At 36.6% G+C, this 23,152-nt stretch overlaps 1 protein-coding gene across 1 annotated transcript; it reads right to left on the bottom strand.

Annotated features, from left to right (window-relative positions):
- Positions 1-1,236: 1,236 nt before the first annotated feature.
- LOC120181534 (probable serine/threonine-protein kinase At1g01540) lies at positions 1,237-3,183 on the bottom strand. The gene is made up of 6 exons (XM_039186631.1): positions 2,465-3,183; positions 2,244-2,369; positions 1,996-2,166; positions 1,789-1,918; positions 1,486-1,695; positions 1,237-1,401 (listed from the first exon to the last, which is right to left on the bottom strand). The coding sequence occupies exons 1-6, from the start codon at positions 3,112-3,114 to the stop codon at positions 1,252-1,254; spliced, it is 1,437 nt and encodes a 478-aa protein (XP_039042562.1). The 5' UTR covers positions 3,115-3,183; the 3' UTR covers positions 1,237-1,251.
- Positions 3,184-23,152: the final 19,969 nt, after the last annotated feature.

Here is a 23,152-nt window from a genome sequence, read left to right as displayed (position 1 = left end):
AAAAAGATATAAGTGGTATAAAGATCGGGTTATAAGTGGTGACATGTTAATTATTACATATAATTTTTATTTAAGATATTAATAATAATGCTAAATTATTTGATTATTGTATTATAAATTCCGTGTAATTGATATGTTAAATTAATCTTAAAAGCAGTTGATATTTGTTTGATATCTCTTTCCCTAAACGTTATGAATCATTATCGTGTTGAACATCAAGTAGGGAACCTAAACCACTCAGAAATGCAGAACCAAGTGAAGTTATAAGATGCCTATTGTCGTCGTTAGGCTCCATGGCCCCAAAGCATGCTTTTGCCATTAACGGTGGAAACAAAGCAAACATAATTATCCTTTTGTCTCTTGGCGAGATGTTTCATTTTCCGACAAGGCAACAAAGATAAGAAAAACAACCCATATGAATTAAGATGGCCGTTTCCAGCAAATTAGCTGGCTGTTGGGTCCGTTTCTCACTTGATGTTGGTGCATAATCCACGTATATTATATTATTTCTACCACAATAAATGGTCCATCACCAATTCCTCATCTCATTCGCATATTAGCATAGAAATTATTATATTTATGTTTGTTGTATTTTCTCCGAATTTATTTTGAAGGTTTCATCTCGTTATAAGTTATTACTATTATTATGTGACGAAATCACCATAATATCATATTTTCTGAAGTTCTTCAAAATTTCCAGCATTCAATGTCTCCGGACAGTTATAGACTTTAACATGACATTTGACTGGCATATATAATTTGCAAGAGTCAAATCTTCTATCTGATAATTATATTTATTTAGCTTGTCAACCTACAGATAGACATCATGATCTTAGACTTGATACCAACACTAAAAGCATATACATAAGCCAACATGCAAGACTGATCAAAAGGAGAGACTTTTCTCTCGACTTCATCATTATCTTCAAACTATTTGATCTTTATTTCTCCTCTACAGAATAACTGATCACAACTCTTTGCACAAACCAAAAGGAGTGAACCGTCAACAACCACAACAACTCAAATTTTACTGTCAATAATTGATGCACCGTCAACCGTGGTCGCAACCAAAATTTTATCATCAATAATTGGTATTCCACTAACAATAGCCCAACCCAAATAGTACCAATCAAATACAATCTGTATAAGAATTTAATGAGTTCATTCATTTACATAAATGCAGGATTGTACGTTATATACAAAGACAAAGGATGAATGCAGATCATTGTTTTGCTAAGTGGAGCATTATCTCTACCTAGTTGGCTGGTGGTGATGGTTCCTTTCGCTATCGCCTTCCCTTGTACGAGAAGCAGAAGCCCCATCAAATCGTTGATCACCGAATTTCGTAGCATGGCGATTTGTTTGCTGATCATTGGATTGATCGTTCGCAATCCGACGTTCCTGCAGAGGAAAATAACATCAAACCTCCCCTTTTGGATGCCATGAATGTTGGTCTACATAGTATGCAGAAAAAATGGTGCCTACGTTGTGAAATAGCAGATCATCAGACTCAAGCATGTGGATAACATGTCCCATTTTCGGTCTCTTCGATGCATCAGGATCGACGCATCGAAGAGCGACTAGTAGTATGCGTTTAAGTGCTTTTGAAGCCGGCATCTGAGGTAGTTTAGGATCGACTACTTCCTTGAATTTTCGGTTTCCGACCATGGTTTTTAACCATTCCACCAAATTTACCTGCAGTTCTTAAGTCATTTTCAACTTAGCAACATTAGGAGCTCTGGAGCTGTGATTCTAGACTAGCCGAGGATGAAACTTAGAAAGCCTAAACTCTCCTTGCTTTCGGCTATAGTCCACGGGACATCTCCCGGAAATAATCTCCATAATAAGTACTCCAAAGCTATAGACATCACTCTTCTCGTTTAGCATTCCAGTGCAAGCATATTCTGGAGCAACATAACTGAAACACGCATGTATGCATTCATAATATGTATTAATATTTATTTTTTGCTAAACCGGAAACGGAAATCAACCAACCCGAACGTTCCCATCACTCGAGTCGTCACGTAAGTCCTCTCTGAACACAAGAGTTTAGCAAGCCCGAAATCGGAAACCTTAGGGTTCCACTGGCAATCGAGTAAGATGTTGCTAGCTTTTACGTCCCGGTGAACGACCTTGGGTTCAAGACCCTCATGAAGGTAGGCCAAACTGCAAAAAGTAGTGCAATAAACACTCTGACCAAAAACCATCACAAGTGAAATACAGAATTCAAAGCTATGATGTACCCTTTTGCTGTTCCGAGTATGATGTTCATCCGAATATCCCATGTAAGAGGACTGACATCTCCGACTTCACCGTGGAGCCACTGTTCTAAATTGCCATTGTCCACATACTCATAAACAAGCATCCTGGGCATTAAAAAACAGAAAATAAGTTACCTGTCTTTAATAAATTCAGGGAAAAAAAGGGAAACTAGCTTTTGATTTCATAGAATTGCAGTACCTGTATTGCACCTTCAGCACAATATCCATGCAATCTCACGAGATTCTTGTGTCGTGCTCGCCCGATTGCTTCCACCTCCACCTTGAATTCCTTCACAGCTTGACCCCTGTTATTAAGCAGATTCTTAACAGCAACTTTAGCTCCGTCGCTTAAAACGCCGCTATAAACGATTCCGTAGCCACCTTCACCGATCACATTCTCTTCACACAATCCGTTGGTAGCTAACTCGAGTTCCCTCAGAGTATACCATCTCCCCCAACCGAGATGAGACACTTCCGGCCCCACGCTTCCACTCCCCAACGACGCCGTGTCGCTCGCGCCTGCACTCGTAGTCAGCGGCGGCCCTCTACTTTCCCCGCTCGTCAACACCACTTGAACCTCTGCCACCGACTGCGCGATACGGTGGTGATCGGAAGCGGGTTGATGGCTGACTGTTTCTTGAAACTCTTTGGAGATTGGTGGGGAAGGGTACTCCTCCAGGTGGTGGTGTCTGGCGGATTTGCGGCGATTGGTGAGGCAAAGCGAGATAAGAAACAAAGCGACGACGATGAGTGAACTGGAAAGAACTCCGATCAGTACCCATAGTCGTAAGCCGAAAATGGACGTCGGCTTTGATAGCTCGGCGTTAAGAAATTCCACGTCGTACACAGCCATTGTAGTTTATGGTTTTTTTTGTTCAATAATCCAGCAGCACTAGCTCCACACCAGAAAAAAGAAAAGGTTTTTACTTAGGATAGAAGACAAGAAGAAAGAAATGGAGAAGACAGAGTAAAAGAGACAGGTTTGTATATTTTATCGCTATGGATTTAGCTTGTTATGGACACTTTCAAATAAGGTTGTCTCTACCTTTTGCATCTTAAATTAAAGGAAACGAAAAACATAATGTGTGTGTCTGGTTCTTTCTATCTTGTAGCTGCGAGATGAAGATGATAATAAGATTGCGTAGCACGTCCCTAGTCAAAGTGTGATGCGATGAGATAGTCAGGTGAGGCGAGACTGATTAAGCAAAGCTTAAGAAAGACCAAGGGTCTCAATCTCGCCTCTCAATTTTATATTGTTTTTATGAGAAAAAAAAGCTCCGACGATTCATTGATGAAGATTTCATTGAATCTCATTAATATTTTATTATAAAAAAAACAATTTCATTTTTCATATTCAGCTTCCAACGTAAAAAGCTATTAAAATTGAAACCGCAGCTAATTGACAAAACACGGCAACATTTTGCTTAATTGTATCACACAAATCTTAAGTACTCTCTAATTACAACAACAACAATAATATCATGATATTATCCCCTTTAAATTTGACAACACAACTAATGAAAAGCCTTGTTTAGGAATATAAGTACAATATATTTTACAACATAAGTCAAGTTGAAATTGTAATAAAATTTGATTTGGAATAGTTAATTTTTTGTCACCAATTGTTGAATAATTATTTTGTTAATTGAATGATTGAGGGGTGACATAATTTTTTTTTGGTTACAAAAGAGAATAAACCTCTAGGAAACGAGATACCCCTCATATCCACATCAAGAGCGGGAAGAACTTCGGGGGTGGAAAATCGTAAATGGCAAGATCTTCATCGAGAGAGCATCCGCACACAAGTTACATTCTCGATAGGTATGCTGAAATGTAACGAACCAATTTCGGTCTTTAAGTTGACGTATATCTTCAATGATCGATCTCTACGGATGATGAATATTATTCCCATTCTCAATGAGCTGGAGAACGGATTTGGCGTCGACCTCGCACACAATAGAGCTGTAACCATACTTCCATGCAAGAGCAAGAGCTAGCCCTGTACGAATGACATATAATTCCGCTGCTACACTTGTGCAAACCCCCAAGTGAGCTGCGAAACCCATCACCCACTCACCCTTTTCGTTTCGCAGAAGGCCACCTGCCCCGGCAATTCCTGGAATTCCTTGAGAAGCCCCATCAGTATTCATCTTCAGCATTCCATTCGAAGGAGCGCTCCAAGTAACCGAGAATCAGGATTTCAGACCAGCATCATTCTTCATATATGCCCTTAGGATTTCCTTTGTAGACGAAAAAATTGGATTCCAAAAACCATACTCGTCATAAGCATACTTTGCTGGGTTAAAGACTTGCTTGCAATGTTCGGTCCAGAGATTCCAAATTATGCAAGCAAACCGGGTAACCAGTGTCGCAACCGTCTTTCGGTTGGACCCCGGAATTGGGCTTCGACTTGAAAAATGTGGATTGGAGTCGCCACCGATCATTTATTTAAAAATAAATGGGTTGATCGGATACCCTATTTCTTACCTGTTCTGCGTCTTACCAGAAATATGTCGGGTTCGGGAGTCGGTTACGGTCAAGGAAGGATTAGCACCCTTGAACCGCCCTTTCGGTACTACGTAATTTCCAGTTGTCTTAATTAAGAAAAATAACAAGTTAAATTAAAAGGTAAAGTTTCGATCCTAATTACTTACCCTTGATTGATTTGAAAAAAAATCGAGAAATGTGTTAGATAAACAAGGTAAAGAAAACAAATAAGATACAAGGGAAAAATAAAATAAGTAAGTAAGATAAGAAAAAATAGTAAAGTAATAATTATATATAGTAATATTTGAGAAAAGGAAAAAATATAAATATATATATATATCAAAGTATTAATAAAATAAATAAGCTATATATGTACACCAAATACTTAAAAATAGAAAAGCTACCCTCCCAATTCACCGAAAATGGGGGGCTCTAGTAAGAAATAAGACAAAAAAAATGGGCCCTCTAGGTTAGTAGTATATAATATAATGTTTAATAATGATAATGATAAAGACACAAGGTTTTTTAAAAAAATAATAATATAATAATAATAAATAAAAAAAACAAAAATAATAAAAAATAATATAAATATAAAGTTATAAGATATATTACATAAATAAAGAAATAATCAAATAAAAATAATTAAGAATATATATATTTAATAATATGTATATAAATAAACTATTAAAAGTATAAAAAAATATATACGACTAGATAAAGATAATTTAATATATATATAGTAATATTAGACTTATAAGTAAAATATTAAAGAAATATATATATAATAATAATAAAATATAGTAAAAAATCAAATGAAAATAATTTAATATATATATACATATAATAATAATAACATGAATAATAAAAATAAATGAATAAAATATCTATATAATAAATAAAGGGACTAATATAGATTTTTAAAAAGCTCTTTCCCTTCTTTAACCGAAAATCAAACCGGTTTTTAAAAATAAGCCTCGGGGTAGATCTAGGTTCGAAACTTCGAAACCCCACCCATTTTGGTCATCGGCGCAACCCACGTTTTGGGTTATTCGAACCAAATCTCAAGAAAAATAACGTGCACATGCAAAAGAAAGAAAAAAGAAAATGCTACCTTTTATTTCCTTTTCGAATCCTTTACAATAGCTTTGCCTTTGTATCTTCCCGTGCTTTCCTCTATGTTTTGTGTATAAATCGTGTCTTACAATAGTGAGTTATAATAGCTATTTATAGTGATTGTGGATCCTATCTTTAGGAATTTAAATATAGTAGAACTCTATCCTATTTTTTGAATCCTAACAAAATTCTATCCTATCTTTAGGAGTTTGAATTCTAGTAGGACGAAAAGGTGTGTTGACAGCTGCCCCTCTTTGCCCATAGTCGTGTAACGGGGATAGGGAAAAGATTAAAAGACACACTTTTCGTTCGGTGGAGTTGAAAATTGACTCTGATGTTTCAATAACTCCCTGTCGAATTGAGTTACGGATGACTCATCCGTCGTGAAGTCGAGTTCATCTTGGAATGATATGAAATTGAAGCCGTAGTTCGGAATTTGAATCAGAACGTGGCTTCTCGTTGCCCTTCGGTCTTCTTCTCGGTTTAAAGACCTTGGATCGGAATCGAACTCAGAAATCTTCATTGACATATAGCTTTTGTTTGAAAATGGTTGCTTGTCATTAAGGCACGGTTAACCCAGGTCCTCTTCTCGACTTGAAAACATCGACTGCAACCAGAAAGTAGTGCGATTGATGTGTCATCGAGCTGAATGGAATCGAACTCGACAATTTTGATGGCAGATAACCCTTCTAGCATTGAGTTATGCTGTAAATGATGTGCCTTGGAGCTGAGCGTAGTCGAACTCGAAGGTCTTTGTTGACATATACTCCCTTTTTGAGTTGGATATCCTTCGCCGTGAAGTTGAAATCCAATCTAAAGATGGATGATGCTTGTGTGCAAGATTCCCTTCGTCGTGAAGTTGAGCCTGAAATTGGATATCCTTCGTCGTGAAGTTGAAATCCAAGTAAGTAGCATTGTTCAGAGTCCAATATCCTCCGTCGTGAAGTTGAAATTGAATCTGAATGAAATTTTGTTGACAAGCAGCGGTCCCTTCGTCGTGAAGTTGAACTTGCGTTGTCTGGAGTCCAATATCCTTCGTTGTGAAGTTGAAATTGGCTCTGAGATTGGGAAGTTGTTGTTGACAAGCAGCGGTCCCTTCGTCGTGAAGTTGAACTTGCATTGTCTGGAGTCCAATATCCTTCGTTGTGAAGTTGAAATTGGCTCTGCGATTGGGAAGTTGTTGTTGACAAGCAGCGGTCCCTTCGTCGTGAAGTTGAACTTGCGTTGTCTGAAGTCCAATATCCTTCGTTGTGAAGTTGAAATTGGCTCTGAAATTGAGAAGTTGTTGTTGACAAGCAGCGGTCCCTTCGTCGTGAAGTTGAACTTGCGTTGTCTCGAGTGCCACGATATCCTCCGTCGTGGAGTTGAAATCGCGGATGGCCCCTTCGTTGTGAAGTTGAGCCTTGACTTGAATATCCTTCGTCGTGAAGTTGAAATCCAAGTATTGTCTGTTGCGGGTGGACACAATTTCCTTCGTTGTGAAGTTGAAACCGTGGAGACCCCTTTATTGTGAAGTTTGGCTTCGAACTAGATATCCTTTGTCGTGAAGTTGAAATCCACTCTCGAGCAAATTGTGTCGCTTTGAGTTCAATATCCTTCGCCGCAAAGTTGAAATTGACTCTAGCTAAAACCTGAAAAAGTTATGCATATATGTGATGCTATGGATGCAATGCTCTTAGGTGTGCCTAAAATGCATATGCAACATATGTTATCTTGGGGCTCTGGAGAGAAATCTCGATCTCCAGTTGCCTGTCTGGAAACTTGATTCTTGAATCTTCAAATTTTGATCCCTGATCTTGAATTCTTCAAATGTTCAAATCTGATGTGCACATTCTATTTTTGATTTGAGAAATGCTTCTCGACCATCTCAAGTATGTGCCTGAGCTGAGTGTAACGGTTCAGATGATGCTTTAAGAGAAGTTGTCTTGAAAGAGATAGAATTTGTTTCAAGGGAAATTATCTCAAAGATATATGTTGTTTCATGAGAAACGGTCTCAAGGGAAACAAAATTATGTTTTAAGGGAAATAAATTTGAAGATTTTGTGTTTCAAGAGTAACTGTCTCAAGGGAGACAAAATTTATTTTAGGGGAAATAAATTCAAAGATTTTGTTTCAAGGGAAACTGTCTCAAGATAGACGAAATTTGTTTCAAGAGAAACTGTCTCAAGAGAGACAAAACTTAGTTCCAAAAGAAACTGTCTCAAGGGAGACGAAATTTGTTTCAAAGAAAACATATTCAAATATTTTGTTTCAAGGGAAACTGTCTCAAGAGAGACAAAATTTATTTCAAGAGAAACTGTCTCAAGAGAGACAAAATTTTGTTTCAAGGGAAACTATCTCAAGAGAGACGAAATTTATTTTAAGGGAAATGTTTTCAATGTTTATGTTTCAAGAGAAACTGTCTCAAGAGAGACAAATCTTGTTTTAAGAAAAACAATCATGAGTGAAATAAATCTTCTTTCGAGTAAAACAGTCCCAAGTGAGACAAAGTCTGTTTTAAAAAAGCAATCTCAAATGAGATAATCATCTGCATTAAATGACACTGTCTCAAGTGAGACAGAATTTATATTGGAAATGTCGAATCTGAAAATGAATGTCGATCTTTCTATCTGTCGAGTTGGTTGAAGTGTAGCTTCTTGCTGCTGAGCTAAACAACCGACATCAATCTGTAAAGGTGCTTTTGAATCGAGTATCCTTCGTCTTGAAGTCGAACTTGACTCTAAAGCTGTAAAAATTATGTACGTGGAAAGAAAATGATAGATATGATGCTCTAAAATGTATGCATAAGATGCATGTAACATGAATTGGTTATATTTTATCTCCTGAAAAAGGTCTGATAATTTGCATTAGGATGTTGAATCCCCAAATATGCCCCAATATCAAAAAAATGCCCCAATATTTGATGTTGAATCTTTAAAGATGCCCCAAATGTTCCTCATTTCTTGCTTCATCATTGATTCTGAGCACTATCTTTATGTCTAAGAGTCACATGTCATTTACCAAGATCCACTCTAGAGAGACTGTCTTGTTTGAAAAAAAATGTTTTTCTTTCTCTTTTATTTTCAAAGTTCTGAAAATATCAATTAAAAGAGTTTTGAAAGATGTTTGATCCAAAGTTTTGAAAATATTGTCACTTTCACGGTTTTACAATTGAGACAAATCATAAAACTAGAGTTCATCGGATATCAAAGAATTAATTACAATGTTAATCCTTCAATAAATTATAGCTATTTGACATGTGCCAAGATCAAAGCTATTTTTGGGAAATGGTCAAGCAAAGAAAGGATAAAAAGTCTCAGGTTATTGTGTTTGGTCAAAGGTTTGGCATTTTTGTTCATTGATGCTAAATGGTTTGACATTTGATGCTCAAAGGTTTGATGGGGTAGCTTGCATGCTCATCTACTAGAAGTGTTCTCCGACTCCCAGCTTTTATGGTCACACTCGGATTGTGTGATGCCTTATCGAGGAATTTGTGTGATCGCCTCAGTTGCACAATTTTTATATTCGAGCCGCCTTTTCAGGTTTTCAACTCGAACACTCCTTTGGTTTTAAGACTTTATTCAGGATTTACGTCTTGAACCCCCCTTTGTTATTTTTCTCTATCATACATTAATTACATTGTTTTTTGCAAACAAAGATTAATCCTGATGGGCGGGATGAAATCTGAAGATAGTCTCTCCTGTTTAGAAATCCATGTATGATTAGAAAGGACTTTTAAGGCACGTAATGTAGGCCAGGGTTCATAGTTATGAAAGAAAAGGATAAATAGGCCCAAACAAGTGTTTCAGGGTGTTGAACCAAGGATCAATTCATTCTGATGCCTTTAATCTTGTCTTGCTCAAAATGTCTCTTTCTCTTGATGCTCTATGATCTTCGAGTGAAGTGATTCGGGAATGATTGTACTTGATCAATCTCGTAGTTTGAAGCTTGATGTGCCATTTGTCTTTAGGGAATCTTTGCATGTGTTTTTTATCCCTTTTTCTTTTTTCTTTTTGTTCTTTTTTTGCTTTTTTTTTTTGCTTTTTTTTTCTTTTTACCCTTTTTATTCTGAGTAAATATTTGCACTTGGCATCTGGTTCACCTTTTGGTAACTCCTTTGGATTGATGTCTTCACTCATGTGAGCAGATTTCTTCCATATTGCCCCCCAGTGTGGAGGGTGATCCTTGGTTAGGGTTGAATCAGAAGAAAAATACTATAGGCTCAAAAGGGGACACAAGGGATATATATTTTCTCCTATTGTGAAGGGATAAAGAAAGAAAGCCGTTCATCATTTCATACATTGAAGTCCTCACAGAAAAGGTATCCCCAGGGGGATAGATTTTTAGGATTAATTCTATTCACATGAAAACAGTGTAATTAACGCGTGATAGAATTATTTCGGATGAATTCTTCTTTTTTCCCCAGATGTCTCAATGTTCAAGCTCCCCGCAAGATGCCCCAAGTTGTGTCTTTAGAATAAAGCTCATGTTCAGATGAACAACTCAATGCATTGGGTTAAAATGTCAATTTTGAGTCTAAAAAGGCAGTGGTGTGATCTTATTGACTCAAAGAAAAGTATGGGTGTATCAAAAAGATAAAGGCAATGTTCAAGAATTTCAAAGGGAGGTAATGTCAAAATTTGGTCTTTTTGGTAATGACCATGAGTTATTTTGGGTAAAGAATCAAGGTATTTTATTCTGGGGTTTGAGACAGGATAAGAAATGTCTAATCTTGTCATATGTCAAAAATCTATAATTCTTGAAGAATTAAAAGAATCCTTAATTCATTTAATATTCGAAGAACTAAAGATTAAAACTCGTTCAAATGCTCCACCTTAGAAAGTAGCATAAATTCAATCGTTTAACAGATTAAGCAAACATGAAAGATCAGAGACGTGTTCAAACAAAACAATCCTCTAAGTGCAAATGGTATATGTCATGTCCCCTTCTTCGGCTTTTTATGCCCCTGAATCCATCAGGTTTTGGATCTTGCGCTTCAATGCCTTGTAGTTCTCAGAGGAATGTTTGGGGCTTCTTATGTGGTAACAGCTAACAGCTTCAACATCGTAGTCCTTCATGACTTAATTTCATGTTTGTGAAAATGCTTAAAATTGTAGATGAAAATGCAAAAAGGCAAAAATGCAAAATGCAAGAATGCATGAAATGTTCGAGGCATTGATCCAGAAAAGTGTCCATTATTATAAATAATCCTTATTCAGACAAAAATGTTTTATCTTGTAAGAGATATAAAAACAATAAAAGGTATGTTCGGACTAAATCTTCTAGACATCCATCCGAGATACTTTCTTCCATGACTCGACTGCTTCTTTGATCATCTTCTTATAACTGTCACTGTGATACATAAACTCTGATATAGATAATCCATATGTTGTTGGGACAAACTGATGTGCCCCATACTGTCTAAGTGCCAACAACGGAGCATACCCAACTGCACCTCAAAGTCCAAATAGGGTCATAGTGTCAGAATTGCCACACTTGAAAAGAACATCACTGAGGAACAACCAGGGGGCTCTCCAGGTAATATCCCGGTCCTGAAGATGAGTGAAGACTTTCATCCATTTCTCTTTTAAAGCGCCTTCATGTCATGTCATGGTGATGAACTCTCTCAAAGGTGAATACGTAGTGCTAAATCTACAGTAGGCAACCCCATTAGTCTTCCAGAAGTGGATATGAATCCAGACTTGAAGGAACTGAACACATCCAATGAATCTACCTCCGCCAGCTCTTCGGTAATGGTTGAGAGACCAAAAGGTCTCGGCTGAGATGGTCGGTGCTGGGTTGACTCGTTTCGGAAGTTGCTCAAACAGTTTCACCACGGCTGCGTCAATGCATCCCAAAACCTTTGGAAAGATGATCAAGCCATCCAGACCTAGTGCAAAAAGGTCTATAGTCTTCCATTCATCAGGGTGGTCCTTCATTAGTTCCCTTATGTGGATCCACTCAATTCATTGCCCGTTACCTTTGTTTCGGAGTCGGTCAGTCACCCATTTTTCATCAACTCCTGCAATCTTAGCCAGCCCGTTCTTGAAAGGCTCACTCTTGATGTGTTTGATGTAAGCTCGCTCCAGTTTAATGCTTTCACAGTGCAATAGTGTAGTATACTCCTCGATGGTAGGTACCATGTCCTCCTGGTTAAAAGTGAAGAAACTATATCCCAGGTTCCAAAATTGAACCAAGACTCTGATTAAGGGCTCATCGGTCTTAACATAAAGCAAAAATACAATGTCACCATACCGCTGACTGAACTTCTGTTTCCGATCATTCTTCCAACTATCTCAGATGTCTCGAAGTTCTTTGCACATTATTCTGTTTTAGGCTGATATAGGCGTAGCTAACCAGCTCTGACAAATAGCTTCCTTGAAGACTGTCTCCCTTTTTCTTCTGAGTCTTCTCAGACCATAGTCGTACCTCGGGGTTTTTAATCTCTTGTATTACAACACCTTTGTCCATGGATTCAGATTATTCGAATTTTAACAAACACGTTTTAGTGGATCAATGACCTCTTTTATGATGCAAGTGATGAAAATAAAATAAAATAAAATAAAAGAAAGATGAAAAGAGTTAGTGAGGTGAAAAATAATAATAAAAAACGATCATAAAAATGAAAGTCCTACCCCACATGATATCTACCCCACATGCTTATTATTCCTACCCGGACATGATCTCTATCCCGCATGCTACTTTCAAACAAATCCTAACCACATATTTGTCTAGTTCGCATGCTTTGAACAGAAACTAAAGCAGGAAATAAAGCAGTCTAGGGTTTGGAATGAGGTTTTGGGGTGGGCTCTAATTCTCCATGGTCTCCCGGTTTAGGTGCTAAAAAATGGTACCCGAGTTCTCCTTGCTGGTGCCCCCTTGGGCTTGCCAGACCCTTAGTCCTAAACCCATCACAGGCTTGTGTGGACTAAGTTAAACTCGAGAGGAAACATTCCCTTATGCCCATACGGAGAATAAATTCACACGAAGGCATAAGGTATATGAATCCCGAAGGTTACTTGCTAGGCTCATACGGAGAATAAATTCACACGAAGGCGTCGCTTTCACCCCCACTTAAATAGGGTTCGGAGCTCGGGTATAGAGCCTTTAGATGAAAAATCTTTAAGGGCTGAAATTATTAAAAAAACGGCCAGTACAACTATTTACTTCGAAAATATAATCAAAATTAAGCAATAAGGATCAAAATGTTACCTTAAAATTTAAACTTACCCTTTTCATTAAAAAAAACAACTGGAAATTACCTTAGCCTGACTCACTTACGGTCCCCAGCGGAGTCGCCAAGCTGTCGCAACCGTCTTTCGGTTGGGCCCCGGAATTGGGCTTCGACTTGAAAAATGTGGATTGGAGTCGCCACCGATCATTTATTTAAAAATAAATGGGTTGATCGGATACCCTATTTCTTACCTGATCTGCGTCTTACCAGAAATATGTCGGGTTCGGGAGTCGGTTACGGTCAAGGAAGGATTAGCACCCTTGAACCGCCCTTTCGGTACTACGTAATTTCCAGTTGTCTTAATTAAGAAAAATAACAAGTTAAATTAAAAGGTAAAGTTTCGATCCTAATTACTTACCCTTGATTGATTTGAAAAAAAAAATCGAGAAATGTGTTAGATAAACAAGGTAAAGAAAACAAATAAGATACAAGGGAAAAATAAAATAAATAAAATAAGTAAGTAAGATAAGAAAAAATAGTAAAGTAATAATTATATATAGTAATATTTGAAAAAAGGAAAAAATATAAATATATATATATATATCAAAGTATTAATAAAATAAATAAGCTATATATGTACACCAAATACTTAAAAATAGAAAAGCTACCCTCCTAATTCACCGAAAATGGGGGGCTCTAGTAAGAAATAAGACAAAAAAAAAATGGGCCCTCTAGGTTAGTAGTATATATAATGTTAATAATGATAATGATAAAGACATAAGGTTTTTTAAAAAAAATAATAATATAATAATAATAAATAAAAAAAACGAAAATAATAAAAAATAATATAAAATATAAAGTTATAAGATATATTACATAAATAAAGAAATAATCAAATAAAAAATAATTAAGAATATATATTTAATAATATGTATATAAATAAACTATTAAAAGTATAAAAAATATATACGACTAGATAAGATAATTTAATATATATATAGTAATATTAGACTTATAAGTAAAATATTAAAGAAATATATATAATAATAATAATAAAATATAGTAAAAAATCAAATGAAAATAATTTAATATATATATACATAATAATAATAACATGAATAATAAAAATAAATGAATAAAATATCCATATAATAAATAAAGGGACTAATATAGATTTTTAAAAAGCTCTTTCCCTCCTTTAACCGAAAATCAAACCGGTTTTTAAAAATAAGCCTCGGGGTAGATCTAGGTTCGAAACTTCGAAACCCCACCCATTTTGGTCATCGGCGCAACCTACGTTTTGGGTTATTCGAACCAAATCTCAAGAAAAATAACGTGCACATGCAAAAGAAAGAAAAAAGAAAATGCTACCTTTTATTTCCTTTTCGAATCCTTTACAATAGCTTTGCCTTTGTATCTTCCCGTGCTTTCCTCTATGTTTTGTGTATAAATCGTGTCTTACAATGGTGAGTTATAATAGCTATTTATAGTGATTGTGGATCCTATCTTTAGGAATTTAAATATAGTAGAACTCTATCCTATTTTTTGAATCCTAGCAAAATTCTATCCTATCTTTAGGAGTTTGAATTCTAGTAGAACGAAAAGGTGTGTTGACAACCAGCATCTGTGAGGTTGAAGCCATATCCAAGTTCTCGTGTAACCATTCATGAAATTCTTGAGTGAAAAAATGACTGCGTCGGGGTCCTTCAATGCATCAGGACCAGACATTTCTGGCTTTAAAACAGTCCCTCAAAATATGTTTCAGATCCTCAATAGGATGTCCACACGAGGCACAGCTAGCTGAGGTAGAGATACCCCATTGAGCTCTTCGTTCATTGGTGAGCAGTCTGTTTTTGCAAGCTATCCATAAGAAAAGCCTCCACTTAAGTAAAACGGGCAGCGACCATAACCAACTAAAGTCAGGCGATGGAGTTACAGTCTCCATGTTCATGAGGGCGATATACGTTGATCGGGTGATGAAGATTCCATCTGAGTTGAAATTCCATATAAAACTATCACTGTAATGCCCTAAATTCTAGGCTAGTAATTTCGGGTCTACTCGAGAGGTAAGTCGACCCCACATAAATTATAATTCAAGTCGTTGGGTTTAATTGGGTTGAACTTGAGCCCAATTAACCGTTAAGAGGGGATTTTTGTATAGCAGAAAGTTGAGGAAGGCCCATCAACGTAATTAACTCATTTTAAAAGATAGAGACTTTATTATATGTTCATCTCCTTATTCTCTTCATTATTTTCCTCTTTCACTCTTCCATCTTCTTCCTCTCCAAGCCATATCAAAGGTAAGATATTTTAGCCTTTTTATGCTTCATTTTCGTCCAAATCAAACCCCCAACAACATGGTTTCAAGGATTTAAGCTTGGGTTTTTATTCTTGCAAGAAAATGAAGAGTTTTAGCATCCAAGTCATGGTGGAGGATGATTCATGGATAAAGAAGCTCAATTTTGGGCAGTAAGGTAATGTATTTCTAATCCTTTGGGGTATTTAGATTTCATAAATTACAAGTTCTTGCTAAGATTTGAGTAGTTAAGTATATTAGGGTTTAAACTTGATTACAAGATTAAATCATATTTTAGGTGTTAAAAATGTGTTTTTAAGACACCTTAAGACCCTAAATAACTTACTAAAGCTTCAGAACAAGTATAAAAACCAACTCAAGACGTTTAGGGTGATTTTTTGCGGTTCTTGAGCCTAAAATACCCATTTCAGAGTTTGAGTATCGATACTGGGATGAACAATATCGATACTGGTTAAATTGGGGCTAAAATTAGGGATTTAAGACATGGAGTATCGATACTGAGGCCCTAAATTCATAGTAGAATGCAATTTTGGTATCAATACTCATAGGTGTATCGATACTTGACCATAAGGTATCGATACTACAATTAGAGTATAGATACTACCCACCTCAAATGATCAGATTCGACCCTATTAAGGTCTGTAAGAGCTTGGGATGGCCCGTAAGGATAAAGTTTGGTCCGAGAAGAACGTAAATGGCCAAAGGTTCCCAACGACACTCGTATGAGTGGTTACAACCAGAGTAACCATAGTAGATATAATGCGTCCAAGTATCTTCAGTAAGCATGTAACAGACATATATGGATGGAGGATCAGTACGCAGGGTGTACAGACAAGGGGTACGACCAAGTAATCAGATTATGAGTCAGAAATGTCGTATATCACAAGAACGACCGAGAGTGTTGTGCGCACAGTTATTCTTTTAATTTGAGGGAAAATTAAGGGAAATCATATTATTAGAGAAAAAACACTATTGGCCAGAAATGAACCCGAGTCAGATACCGGGTTCTAGTTAGTAAATAGTAAACACAGTAATCGTTGTGAAGTCTCGAATCACGTAGAGACTTCCCCAGAGTCAAAGAATGACTAAAATATCCTCTAATAACGTATAACCAGATTAGTATAGAAAATCAATAATGACATACTAGTATTTCATCGTATAAAGTTCTAGATTAAAAAACGAGTGAGTTAACAACTAGGGTGAATAGTAAACAAAATCAATAATAACTCAGTAACAGCCAAAACAATAATAGAGACAGAATCAATAACCGTAACAATAACAACTAGGATGCCATAAAACTAGCCTTTGTGTGACACTCGGGAAACAACCAGGACATCGAGTCACCTTAACAGTAGGGTGATTGTTTTTTTTTTCAGTGTGTCCAGGTATATATCAGTTAGTGCTACAACACTTATTTGTTAGCTGGGCGCAGATGCCCTAAGACTCGACAGGGTAAGTTGGTGGGTGTACGTTTTCGATGCAGATTCTGGATCTTGCCCAGGTGTACCTTGGGTATACCGGCAGGCTAGAGGGGTGTGTGAGCTCCAAGATCCAGTATGTAACACCCTAGACTAGTACGACACACAGTCGACCGATTTAGAGTGCTACACGAAATCACCAAAGTGGCTAACCAACTTTTTCTCAAATCTTGTACTTTAAAAAATGAATATTTTAAAAATTCATTATCATACTTAGATATTCATAAAAATATAAATTAAACTTTACAATGGGGATCCCAAAGGAAAATATTTTCATTTCAAAAATAATACGGACCATTTCACTAAATCTACGACTCAACTAGATAACAATGCTTACAAATATACATGCCCTTTAAAAATGTAGAGACGTACTCTGACCCGCACTGGTCTGGTCTGAACCTCGGTCACTCTGCTGCTCCTCAACTACTCCACCTAATTTGCATAAGGAAACAAATTCCAAACTTTGAGCTAACTAGCTCAGTGCCACACTAACATCTAAATTATACTAATTGTAAATCACTGAAAGACTCAAGCTATCAAGTCTACTAATATGCTCTGCTCTAGTTAGTATACTTGTATACTCATTTTCTATTATATGATAGACATCATGGTGTGGCTAAGGTTTCTGCATCTCGGAACTCGCATACCCCTCTAGTCTACCGAGAATGTGGTACCCAAAATTTCTGCATCGAACACCATACCCTCGACTAGACCACTCCTTGAGTGTCGGACCATACGCCTAAACTAGTCAGCTTAAAGTGCCTTACGCACTCCCTAAGGATATCCGAACTGAATCTATATTTTCGACACTACTAGATTTTCTAAAGGAACTCGAGTGTCATGATTATTTCCTGAGCATTCAAACAAGGTTAGTCTTATTTGATCCTACTTTATTTTCGTTTCTACGTTTTAATTAAACATTAATACTATTTTCACTTGTAGTCTTATTTGAGAGCAAATATAAGCTTTTGGGAAACCTTATTCGCTTCTATAAATCCTCTTAAATTAATGCCCAAACCAAACCCTTGGTATCGATACTAGCCTTGTTGTATTGATACCCCCTCTTCAGTATCAATACCTTGCCCAAAGTATCGATACCCTAGTGCTGAAAAGCTTTGAACTAAAGGAGAAATATCAATACTCTTAGGGGAGTATCGATATTGGGACCTTGGGTATCGATACTCCCTTGAGTACTGATACCAAAATTGACTATTGGAATCTCGGTATCGATACAAAACCCCCAATATCGATACTCCTTGAAAGGGTATCGATAATGCTTCTCAAAACTCTTGATTTTAAGTTTTCCTCAAGAATAGTAACGATATTGCTTTATGTAGTATCTAAACCTTAAACCCTCAAATATACCCTATTTAGGCACGAAATGACATTCCAAACTCTTAAATTTCCCTACTTTAAGATTTCCCAAAGTGTTATTAAGTTTTATTTGGTCTTAGGGATCATAAATAAGGCTTAGAAGTATACTAAAACATCTTTATAATGAATCTACCATGAAAACTTGCTAAATATGTTTTAAATTCACTTTCTAGCTAAAACTCTTTGCTAATGATATACAACTGGTATAATAAAGCTATGAGTGTGTTACCTGACTTGCTTGGATGCTAGAATCATTCTCAACCCAGCTAGGATTCACTTTTTTTCCCTCTTGACTTTGAACTTTCTCTCACCTCTTTGGTTAATCAAAGGTAATAAAAGGATTACTAACTTATCTAAGGCTTAAAACATAATTAAGGACACTCCAAACAACTCAAATTTACTAAAATAAACTTGAGTCCTTTGAATTCCTTAACTCTCCTTAAAACCCATTTTGGAAATTTTAACTAAATCTTGAATCTAAGGTCTGTAAATATAGCTTTAAGGAATAGGGATTAGACTTCTTACCTTGGTTGCTTCAAACTAGACTTGAGGATCCTCTTAAAATAAGGGGGTTTTATCCCTTAAAATCAACTATAGGTAAACTACCCTTATGGTCCATATCATTTAAAACTCAACTTAAAATCACCACTTAGCTTCAACTTTTGGGCCCACCATAAGCCCAATACTAATATAACTGGTATAAACTGATTTAGAATATCTAATGGGCTTGACTTATGGGTCTCGTGTTGACCCAAACTACTGACCTGAAATTCGGGGTATTATACATGATCCTCAGCCGCACCATGATGCCCACCACAAATTATTGTTTGTTGTTGTGTATCATATATTAGTATCTGGTAGGATAAAGGGGTGTGTAAGCTCCGAGATGGAGCATCCCTCAGCCACACCATAATGCCTACCTCAGCTAGCGTACAAGTGATGATAGAGTCAGTCTTGCATTCATATAATGCATAGTAGAACCAATATTTCATTCAAATAATGCATTACCGAGTTAGCATGGCATTCAGATAATGCACAGTAGAGCCAGTACCGTATTTAGAATATACATAACAAATTCAAAAATTAGGGTTAGACACCTCCACTTCAGAGATAGGGCAGATAAGCCTTAAGTAGGTAACACTTGATCTAGATCATGTATGTACCTACTGCTTAGTACTATGTCTTTAACATGCTTGGGTTTATGACTTCTTATGTTGCTCTAGATTAACGATTATATTGTTGGGCTTTGTAAGCTCAGCCTTCGGATGTTTTCAGTTGGCAGGTTAGTAGCATGAGCAGTTCGTGGAGCACTGTCATAGCGGGACTTCCAGCATCTTCTTCAGAGTATTGTACCGTAGCTTAGTGGCATATGTATTTATAGTACCTTACTTACGTATTCAGTTTATTCAGAGTTATATTATTTTGATTTTAAATTATGTATCACGAAACTCCAGTTTTGTAAATGATTTTGTAACATTATTTATGTTTTAATTATGATCTCATTCAGCATGTTTGAAAAAAAATGTTCAGGTTTTGTAAATCAGGGGTTGCCTCAGTAGCCCAATATGGCATTTTAGGTCCAACCGAGTCTAGGGTGTTACATTCACTCATACTCGAGAATCTAGAAGATGATAACCAACTATCCGAAGAGAAATTTCCAACAGGAGTATTGCAAAAATACTATTAAGATCCCAATGAGAATTTGCCACTATGAAATCACAAACTTTGGCTTGACTATTGACAAGAGCTGGAGAGATATCTTGATTGTTTGCAAGAGGCTCACCCAACCAATTATCTTTCCAGAAAAAAGTATCTACACCATTTCCTTTGCGATGAATTGCTTTTGGGACTAAGCACCGCAATCTATAAACCAAACTTCTGATTTTGGGACTATGACATCTTTCTCACAGACTCGTCAGCCACATACTTTAGGGGATTTCCAACAACACTGTAACTTTCTTTAAAGGCTCTCTCCCACAGGTTGTTCGATTGATGGAGAAAATGCCACGTCGTCTTCTGAAGAATGACTGAATTATGATTAGCCATCGATCGAAGACCCAACCCGCCATAATGTTTGGGTTTAAAGACTTCGTTCCAAGTAACTAGATGAACTGCCCGACGATTAAAGTTGTTAGTCCAAATAAATTAGTGATTTACCTTGTCTATTTCTTCCACCACACCAAGAGGGAGATTAGAAATCATCATGGTATAAGTGGTAATGGCGAAAGTGACCTAGCTGATTAAAATGAATTTACCCACAATTGTTAATGTTTTAGCTTTTCAACTACTTAGACGACTCTTAACCTTATCGACTAGCTCTCTGTACATGATCTTCGACACTCGTCCATGAATAAAAGGAACTTCCAGGTATTTACCTAGGTATGAAGAGGGAGACATATTCATTACTTGACTGAAGATTCACTTAATTCCACCTCTAGCCACAGGTGACAGGTAGAACTTTGAGTTATTGTAGTTTACCTTAGCCTCAGAGGCCGAGCAGAAACAATTCAGAACATTTTTTATTACCATAGACTGCTTCTCACTCGCTCTTCCGAATAATAAGAGATAGTCTGCGAAGAAGAGATTTCTAAATACCGCCCTTTTTAAGAGTGATCGATTTCCAAGAACGATTAGCAACTGCCTCTTGGATAAGGTGTCTAAGCCTCTCCATACATAAGACGATTAGGTATGGAGAAATCGGATCACCCTGTCTTAAGCCCCTTGATGGAGAAAAGAATTCTATTTTTTCACCATTCCAGAGAACGGATAATTTTGAGCTTTGCACACTATGAAGAAAAAGGTCAATCTAACGCCTAGGAAAACCAAAATAGCCAGGAGTGACTTCGAGAAAATCCCATCGGACCCTGTTATAAGCTTTATCAAGGTTTATCTTAACCGCCACGAGCCTATTATTCCTTTTGAAGTGTTTTATTCTGTGAATTACCTCTTGTGCGAGCAAGATATTATCTGCCACATGTCTTCTGGGAATAAAGCTCGCTTGGAGCAGACTAACCAAATTCTCAAGCAAAGGACGAATTTGATTCACAAGAACCTTCATTATGATCTTATAAGTATCCATGCACAAGCTAATGGGGCAAAAAATTTTGACAGATTCCAGAGGAGAGACTTTAGGAATCAATGCAATTAAGGTGCTGCTCAACTCCGCAGGGAAACTAGCCGTGTCCAATGCTGTCCGAATGGTCGAGGTAAGGGCATTCCGGAAAGTTCCCCAAAGTTCTTGAAAAATGCCAACGTGGAAACCATCAACCCCCGGAGTCTTCCAAGGTTTCATCATGAATAAGGCTTTTTGAACTTCTTATTCATTGACTTCGAGCAGAAGAGAGTTCCTATCATCTGACGTTAAGCTTCGGCAGTCAAGGTTTGATAAAGCACTAGGGACAATAGGATCAATAATATATAGATTTACGAAGTAATTATATATCAAATTTTGAAGAGGTTGAAGATCGCTAATCTAAACACCCTCCGAATGTTGAATGTTGGATTTTCCACCGAAAGTAGCAAGCACAAGCACCGAAAGTTGTAATAAAATATTCCACCCACATTTGTTGAATTTTTCGGAAATAGTAAAGTCACAATTTAGTCATTATACTTTAGGGTATTTATAAGATTAGTCCTTAAGCTTCAACTATAAATACCCTAGCTCATTTAGCTTCAAAACCATGCCAAATCATTCTAGCTTTCTCCCAATACTAGAGATTAGAGAGTTTTCTTAAGAGTTGTCTTCTCTTTTTTATCAAGAGAGAATTATCATTGTTTTCTCCTTGTTAGATCAAGAGAAGTTGTAATTCTTATTTTCTCATAGTAAAATTCTTCTACCGTTGCCTGTGGTTTTTACCCTATATTATTTAGGGGTTTTCACATAAATTTTGTGTCTTTTTATCTTTATTTTTATTTTCTCAATTTATCAGTTGCGATTTTGCTCTATCTGATAGCCGTTTTCCTTAACAATTGGTATCAGAGCCAGATTTGAGTGTGTAATATATACTTATTGTCTTTGTGGTTGCCATCAAAAGGTAGATCCTCCAACATAAAAAAGTAAGAAGGTATTACCTATTCTTTGAAAGTTCCAGAGAATTATTCATGATAGTGAAATAGTGGGAGTTATCCGTAATAGAAGTTATGGCAACGGAATTTGATATTGAAAAGTTCAATGGGAGAAATTTCTCATTGTGGAAATTGAAGATGAAGGCCATCCTGAGGAAAGACGGTTGTCTAGCAGCTATAAGTAAAAGGATGATAGATTTCATAGATGACAACAAATGGATTAAAATGGACGATAATGCTATGACAAACTTTCATCTAGCATTAACATATGAAGTATTGTCAAGCATCGAGGAGAAGAATACAACTAAGGAGATATGAGATCATCTCACCAAATTGTACGAGGCCGCATCGCTGCATAATAAAATTTTCCTTAAGAGGAAATTTTACACTCTTCAAATGCCAGAATCTACTTCAGTGACAGAGCACTTAAACACGCTGAACACTTTATTTTCTCAGCTTACATCCTTAAGATGTACAATAGGAGAACAAGAACGTGTTGAACTTCTACTTCGAAGTCTACCTGATTCGTATGATCAACTCATCATCAACTTGACAAACAGTAATGTCACCAGTCTAGTCTTCAATGACGTTGCAGTTGCTATTCTAAAAGAAGAAAATCGGCGCAAGAACAAGGAAGACAGACAAGTAAATTTGCAACAAGTAGAAGTGTTGACAACGATGAGAGGGAGATCAATAGAACGTAGCCAAAGTAGCAGTCACAAACATGGTAGATCAAAGTCGAGAAGAAAAAAGAATTTTAAGTGCTATAACTGTGGAAAGAAGGGTTACTTGAAGAAGGATTGTTGGAGTTTAAATAAAAACTCCAATCCATAAGGCAATACCGCAAACACTTCAGATGATGGAGATGCTCTATGTTATGAAGCGTCAACCACCGTGGAAGGCA

The sequence above is a fragment of the Hibiscus syriacus genome, unplaced genomic scaffold (genome assembly GCF_006381635.1).
Source record: "Hibiscus syriacus cultivar Baekdansim isolate YM2019G1 unplaced genomic scaffold, ASM638163v2 tig00112528_pilon, whole genome shotgun sequence".
Classification (NCBI taxonomy): domain Eukaryota; kingdom Viridiplantae; phylum Streptophyta; class Magnoliopsida; order Malvales; family Malvaceae; genus Hibiscus; species Hibiscus syriacus.
The sequence above is the reverse complement of the archived record's forward strand: the minus strand, read 5'-3'. Positions and strand labels throughout refer to the sequence as shown.

Bases quoted from the DNA above. Each gene is read 5' to 3' on its own strand.
- LOC120181534 (XM_039186631.1), bottom strand. From the start codon at position 3,114: ATGGCTGTGTACGACGTGGAATTTCTTAACGCCGAGCTATCAAAGCCG. The intron at 1,696-1,788 runs TTTAGGCTTTCT...TAAGAACTGCAG, and splicing joins ATAGCCGAAAGCAAGGAGAG to GTAAATTTGGTGGAATGGTT. The intron at 1,402-1,485 runs GTAGGCACCATT...TTTCCTCTGCAG, and splicing joins ATGATCTGCTATTTCACAAC to GAACGTCGGATTGCGAACGA.